The 8,025-nt window shown below is 38.1% G+C and overlaps 1 protein-coding gene across 3 annotated transcripts in view; it reads right to left on the reverse strand.

Annotated features, from left to right (window-relative positions):
- Positions 1–8,025, reverse strand: part of LOC107695400 (kelch-like protein 15) — a 19,842-nt gene that overhangs the window by 2,795 nt on the left and 9,022 nt on the right. For 2 of the 3 annotated variants that reach the window (XM_016495282.1, XM_016495281.1), the window contains exons 2-3: positions 3,651–3,732; positions 1,236–1,947 (exon numbers count right to left, since the gene is read on the reverse strand). In XM_016495282.1, coding sequence (XP_016350768.1) covers positions 1,236–1,947; positions 3,651–3,732 — 794 coding nt within the window. Of the gene's footprint in view, positions 1–1,235; positions 1,948–3,131; positions 3,230–3,650; positions 3,733–8,025 lie in introns of those variants that run through there. The other variant, XM_016495283.1, reaches the window with a different exon arrangement.

Below are 8,025 nucleotides of genomic sequence, written 5' to 3' on the forward strand. Positions count from 1 at the left end.
GGGAGGAGTTACCACAGTAAATGCTTTGCAATGTTGAGTCAACGCTGGAAAGGGAACGCGTGCTACGTGACCATTCGTGCACACTGTAGCATCATGCTACATAAAACAATTTATAAGATTTATAATATGCTTTTACTTAAAACTCACTTTAAACCACCATTGAGTGTTTGTAATAACTTCCAATTGCGATCTAATGAGGGTTTTATCTAATGAGGGTCATATAATGTTGCAGAAATATGTTATTTGTAGCCTTTTATATCAAGCTAATCACTACACCTGCTCAGCATTTCTCATGTAAACTGTATTGATATAAAAATAGGCAGAATCTCATGAAAATCACATACAAATCATATACTGTCATAATCGCTTGTTTATTAGCTTCATGTTTCATCTCTGTAAATGTTTTTTTCTGGAAGTGTAATGCACGTTCGTCTTCAGAAAGAAGAGACAAGGCGGGTTATGAACACGTAATATGATTGAAATATGAACAGCGAATAAGCTTCAGTGATCACAGAAGAGAAAACACAGGCAGACAGCGCTGGAAGCAGTTCATGCTCTGCTTAATACTTTGCACTGATTTATTGTGTTGGTTACATTTTGTTCCTTTGTTCAGTGGCTCAGGAGATGAATCTTTGAGTCTGTAAAAACCTCAACAAACTGAAAAAAAATAAGTTTTTCGAGGGAATGTGTAACGTAATCTTGTTCAAATGGATTTCATAAAATTGGTATCGAAAAAAGTATTGTTCAGGAACTGGTATCGAAGTCAAGGTATCCGTATCGAAAATATTTGAACAATACCCAGCCCTACTAAAAATAATTATTTTCTACGCAAATCTTTGAAAACAAATGGAGGAAACGGTTAATAAGCTCTTTTGTGGTTTAGATGATTGCATTTGTAAGTGTATATAATTGTTTACAGATATAATGTACTGGTGAAAGGACTAAAGGTTCATATGTAATACAGTATATGGCTATCTTTGTAATTCCAGTTTATGTGTAATGTATGGCAATAGACCTTGAAAAAGACAATTAAAAACATTTTGTAAGGAAAATAGTTTTTACTTTAGTGGTTAGACCACTATTTTTCTTGAAAATAGTATAAATGTTCTCCAAAACCATATGAAATCAACATGAATACAAAGGCTTGGCACACGTTTGAATAAATGATTTCTCCTTTTTTGTTGTGTACTCTCTTATCCGTCAATGACACATAAGTAACAAGGATGCACTTTTACCTTCTCAAATATATTGGCAGGAGTCATGAGGCTAAAGCGCAGGTTCTGCACGACCGCATCCGTATGTCTCCAGCGCCGCCGGTCATGTCTCAGCCAGGCCTGCACTGACTCGTACAGCTCTATTTCCGGAAATCGACTTAGCTGGTCACTATCCAGATATGCCATCAACTTCTCCAAACTCAGATAAGACAGGAAGTCTGGTCTCGACATCAAGGGCACAAAGTTCTCCAGCAGAAATGCATCAAGCTGCTCCTGCACACCTTCCACGCCAACGCTGAAATCTTCCAGCAAGCGCATGACCTCAGCACAGTTCTCTAAGCAGATCTTGGCCAGCAGGAAGGAGCAGCAGAACTCTACAGCCTCGGTGAGTTGCACATACATGGCAGCCTGCAGGATCTCCTGCACAGTGAGCATGCTCAACTCCAAAGAACCGTAGTACATGAAGCGAAGGACGTGACCAAACCCAGCTGCCGTCAACCCCTTCATGTGAATCTTATCCTGGTCACGTTCCCGCATATCGGCCGTGAACATGACCCGGAAATAGTCGCTTTGCGTTGCTAACAGAGCCTTGTGCGCCTGGAAGTGGTGCTCCTCGATGAGCAGAGTGACATCGAGCAGCAGTCGCTCCTCATACAAGGCTCTGAAGCCTGACGACACACTGCCGTCATGCACTTGGGAAAGGTACACCTCCACTTCCCCTGCCATTAGGCACCTGCAGAGACACAAACGCTCTTATAAATGACGTGTCAAGAGTCGATACATCCCATTCAGCTGGTCATCTCTGCAAGGTATGATGGAGAGACAGATGTTTTACTGCTTTTTTCTCAAGTATTTGATAGAAATAAGACTGATTTGTCTCGTCTCAGAGTTCAATATCAATCAACAGGATTGGAAAAGCCTCTTAAAGGGACAGTTCATCCAAAAATAAAAACTGTTATCATTTTGAAACACAAAGATACGAAGAGATTTAGAAAAATTTCTCAGTGTTTTTTAACCATAAAATGAAAGTTAGTGGGGTCCAAGGTAGTGGGGTTGTTTTGGACAACATTAACGTTATATGATAGACAAAAACTGAAAAACGCAAGTCATAAAAGTTTGGAATGACATGAAAATAAGAACAATAAAAATTAGAAGTCAGTTTGATTTTTTTAAAGAAATTTATATTTGTATTCTGCATAAACACATTAAATTGATCAAAAGTGACATTTATACATGTTACAAAATATTTCTATTTCAAATAAATGCTGTTCTTTTTGAACTTTCTATTTACAATAGAATCCTGAAAAAAATGGATCTCTGTTTCCACAAAAATATAAAGCAGCACAACTGTTTTTAACATTGATAATAAAAAGAAACCATGTGACACTGAAGACTAGAGTAATGGCTACTAAAAATTCAGCTTTGCCATCAGAGGAATAAATCACATTTTAAAATATTTACAAAAACAATTAAATTGTAATATTTCACAATATTACCGTTTTTATTGTAATTTTGATCAAATAAACTTTGGTGAGCATGAGAGATTTCTTTCAAAAACAAAAAAAATCATACCGACACCAAACTTTTGAATGTAGCATAAATTATGAGAGGATTTTCATTTTTGGGTGAACAATCCCTTTAAAAAAAAGATACAATTATGCATATCTTTAATTACATGCTCATTGAACTAAACAGCATCTCCTCAAGTTCTTTATCAACCAAATCGTCTGAGCTACTTGTATTTTAGTGAATAATAGATGGTGGAAAAAACATGCCAGACTTTAATAAAGCCTCTGGAAGGACTTCAAGAACTTTCACACCTCAGCACTTCAGTTTCTGCTGCTGAAAGCCAAACTCTATCTCAAAACTCCCCCACACACTCCCCCTCTACTGCACACACACACACAGCACACTCACCTCTGATTGGCCACGGGCATGTCACAGGGGGGTGTCCGAGCCAATCAGAGGACAGTACCTCTTGTGTCCGTAGGAAATTAAATTCTGAAGATATTCACCTAAATGACAAATTGAACAAGCCCCAATCATTAAAATAACGTGAGAATTACCAACAGACTAAAATACTAGATGCACCAACAACTCAATATGTCCCACTGTGTGCAAATATGAAACAATTACTTATAAATGGAGGTAGAATTCAAGATTCAAGATTCAAGATTTTTATTTGTCACATACATGGTTATATAGGGAATATATGACCAGCAGTGAAATGTAAGTGATAGAATTTGATAGAATACTTTGACAAAATATTTCCCTGCTTGCATATTAAAACTACACCATATTTGTGCAGAACAACAGCCTCTTATTGTTCAATCATTTTTGATATAAAAATGAGATGAAATACACTTAAAGACACTGTATCCTCAGCAGGTTATGTGGCTTGTAGAAAAGTAGAGGGTGAAGATTTTGTGATATTACCTTTTAGAGGCCTCCTGGCCAACTGTCGGCTTCACTGCGCTGAAGGGACGTTCACATTTCCTCTGCTTGTACTTGCCCTGCTCTAAAAAGAGATGACATCCACATGCTGGTAGATATTCTTTAATTTCTGTGTTATTATTTAATTTACCCATTGTTAACACACATTTGAAAATGTTTGCTAAAGAGTTGAAAAGAACATATCAAATGTTACTCAAGGGGTGTGCCGGTACGAGTATTGGTACCGAACGGTTCACAGGGCAAATTCCAAATGGAAGTGATCATCCCTATCCCCTTGTGGGGACTTTGGAGTGAGCAGGGCACGTGCGTGCTATTATGTAGTCGTTTGGAATGCACTGGGCAAAGGGAGCGACTTAATTTCCTCATTATCTTCAGCTGGCATGTTCCTGTTTATATAGGAAAGACACAACGTGCTTTAAAAACTAGTATTGCAGAAAAAGTAAGCAGTATATGCACAAATTATCAAAAATCTCCGGTAGCAGTACATTTTAACTTAAAAAGGCATAACCTTTCCACAGTTAGGAATACTGGAATTGAACATGTTAAATTGCGCAGGAGAGGTGGTGATGTCAACAACATTTTATTAAAAAGAGAAGCTATATATATTTATACGCTAAACACCCTTTCCCCTCAGGGTATGAATTTAGAACTTGATGTTAATTCATGTTTCTAATTGATATTTTTTGTACTGAAAGGTGAATGTTGTTAATGCAGCCTTATTTTTATTTTTTTTTTACCAAAGACGACTGCGGAAAATGCCAGTGCTTTTACCTATTGAAACATTAAGGTTTGTTTTACTTTTCTTTTGTGCTTAATTTAACAGAACACATTCGTTTTTTTAGTTTTTTTTTTCCTGCTATGTTGGTGATCCTAATAAATGTCACAGCAATGTGTCTTGAATATTTTTTGCATTAAGTCCAATGCTTCTCTTACTTTATGGGGTTATTGCTTGAGTACATATTTCATTGTCAGGAGTTTGGAGTGAGCAGGGCACTTGCGTGCCATTATGTAGTCGTTTGGAATGTACTTGGCAAAGGGAGCGACGTAATTTCCTCATTATCTTCAGCTGGCATGTTCCCGTGACAACGCAGCACGGTGTCCGTCAGCAGATTCGCTGATGGACACCGGCATAAAAAAATATACATTTTATATTTTAAAAAGTTTTATCTTTTTTTTTATATATATATTATATAGCATATTTTAAAAACTTTTTAAAATATAAAATGTATGTTTATTTGCAACAGTTATGCAAACAACAATAAAAATACATTTATGACAGTAAAACAGCGACATCTGCTGACGAACACCATGCCAGCTGAAGATAATGAGGAAATTACGTCGTCCCTTTGCCAAGTACATTCCAAACGACTAAATAATGGCACGCAAGTGCCCTGCTCACTCCATTTGGAATTTGCCCCGTGAACCGTTCGGTACCAATACCAATACCGGCACACCCCTATGTTACTCATTCAGAAAACATAAAGCAACATCTGATATGGTGTATAAAAATGTTAGGAACGTTTTTATTGTAAGGTTGAGCAAGTGCATATATGTGAAGGATTATTTGATGTACATTAAACAGTATGAGAGCTACATTCACAAGCAGTAGACAGGTCAGAGAGAAGAAAACAAATGGACTATTCAAAACAAACGCCATCCATTTGACCACAAAACCTGGAATTTCCCGAATAAAGTATGATTATAAATAATACACTATGGTTCAAAAGCTTGAAGTCAGTACAAATTTATTTAAAAGAAATTAATACTTTTATTGAGAAAGGACACAAAAATTTATTAAAAGAAAAAAGTGAAAAAATATGTATAATATTACAAAATATGTAGACCTATATTTTAGGGATGCACGATATTATTGGACCAATATCGGAATCTGCCGATAATGGCTTTAAATGTAAATATCGGCCCGATATGAAAAATTATGCCGATATGCCTTGCCAGTAAGAGGAATACATTAAAGGGGTGGGTCATTGCGATTTCACTTTTTTAACGTTAGGTAGTGTGTAATGTTGCTGTTTGAGCATAAATAATATCTGCAAAGTTACGAAGCTGAAAGTTCAATGCAAACGGAGATATCGTCTTTTAAAATTCTGGCAGTTTAATGCCTACAAAAACGGCTGGTAGGGACTACAACAAGTTACTTCCCTGGTTCATGACATCACAAACCCAGATAAACCCCGCCCTCGGGAAAAGGCAGCAAAGGGGGCGAGGCCATGCTATGCTTCTTTAGAGAAGAGGAAGAGAAAACTAGAGGTGCACGTAAAAATATTTTCATATATGAATCGCGATTCTGTTTTCTAACGATTCTAATGGATTCACAAGTTTCAAAATCAATGTTCTAAAGCAGCGGTTCTTAATACGGTTCCTCGCGTCGCCCTGCTCTGCACACGCTCTGCATCTTTCTCTCTCTCGCTCTCTCTCTCTCATTCAGCTCAGCAATGAACTGTTACAATTATACACTTATTTTCACATAGCTATGAGAAGCATTAAACATGGACGCGCATGCGGTTGCCGTACTGTATTAAAGCTTTAATAAGGATAAAACTCTATATTAAAAGCTAACATAAGCAGTAGCATTTAAAAATAACAGCGTATCTAAAAGTATGAGACAACAACAAACAAAAAACATAGGCCTACCATTAAAAGCCGTGCTTGCACAAGTTCTGCACGATCCTCTTCAATAATAACCTCTGCTTCTCAATCGGGCTCAAACTGATAAGCGATATTAACGACGCCATTGTTTTCAATACAACCGGAGCACATGCCGCTGAGGTGAGGGGCGGAACGTTTAGACGCGCACTAGAGGCGGTTTAGCCAATCACAACACACTGGGCTAGCTAACCAATCAGAGCCCATCGCCTATTTCTGAGGGAGGGGCTTCATAAAAGCAGGAAATTGATCAGCACGTTTCTCAGAGAAGGGACAGAGAGGTGTGGAATAAAGGTAAATTATGTGAAAAATAATGCATTTTTTTAAAAACGAAGCATTAACACATGTTAGACTGCACCCCATAAACACAATCAAGCCTACAAAAAAAACCACTGAACCACCCCTTTAACTCACATGTGCTCAGGGTGTGCTAGCGATTAGATCATGTCAGCATTGTGGCTCATTCTTGAAGCAAAGTTTTGTCTGAATGGTGACTGGATTCACTGCTTTGGATCGCTGCATTTAAACTGTGAAAGCACGTACAGAATAACGTGTTCGGTGAGTCATATAGTAAACAGTAACGCCCCATTCACACGGGACGTCAGCGTTAATACTTGACGGAGGGCGTTTCTGAAGCTTGGTTCTGACGCGACCATCATAGTGACAACAGCCAATCACATTAGTCTTCTGGTGTTGCATGAACGCGATTGGCTAGCGTCTGCGCTAGGGTATTTGCATAAGGTCATCTGATTGGCTGACGCCTGCGTTGGTGCTTGAAAAGTTGAAAAGTTTTCAACTTATGCTGCGAGCAACGGATCCAATGCGGACCCACAATTCATTTCACCAACGCTTGACGTCACTGCACCATGTGAATGGGGCGTAATAGCGCGTGCAGCAGCGGCAGCCTCCCCCAGGTCCTAAAGCCCGTTTGGTAAGGAGTTTTAATTCCAAAGGGGGCGCTGTTGGCCTACTTCTAATAAAATGAAAGCAAAATACACAAATAATATTTAGACTGTGTTTCTGATTAAATAAAGCAGTAGTTGATGCCATAAAATCATGGGTATGTTTTGATTTAAAGGTCAGAAGCTATAGCTTACATGAACAGCAAAAAAATAAAAAATCACAAACATGACACTTAAATTAAATAATTTTATATATACTAGGGCTGGGCAAAAAAAATCGATTTTCCAATTAATCGTTTTTTTAAATGACGTCGATTCGGTATCGATTCTCAAAAGCCGCTAATCGATCTTTTCCAGTATTTATTTCAGCACACATTTAAAACAAGATCTGATTAACGTGAATCTTATCATTAGTCTTCTCCACTAGATGTCACCCTTATTTACCTTGAGCGATGTTACAACAGAAATCCTGTCATTCATTCAGCACTTATCATGGCCATACGCGCAATTCGCAATGCTCAGGTGAAATGCTATAGTAATACTATAAATCTGCGGAAGCATTTGATATCACGCATAAGGCGCCATGATTTCCGCAATGAATGAATGGCGGATGGTGCGGCGCACTTTTTTGTTTACTACACATACTAAAGCGCGGATGACGCTCGCAGTGTTTTCAGCTTCTGTCGTCTCACTAGACTTGTGCCGGTATTCGGTAATGCGATATATCACGGTAATGACTATGCACGATATTGTTATCGTGGGCACTTCTAAATACCGTGAATAATTATATA

Source organism: Sinocyclocheilus anshuiensis, unplaced genomic scaffold (assembly GCF_001515605.1).
Source record: "Sinocyclocheilus anshuiensis isolate Anshui unplaced genomic scaffold, SAMN03320099.WGS_v1.1 scaffold110, whole genome shotgun sequence".
NCBI classification, from domain to species: domain Eukaryota; kingdom Metazoa; phylum Chordata; class Actinopteri; order Cypriniformes; family Cyprinidae; genus Sinocyclocheilus; species Sinocyclocheilus anshuiensis.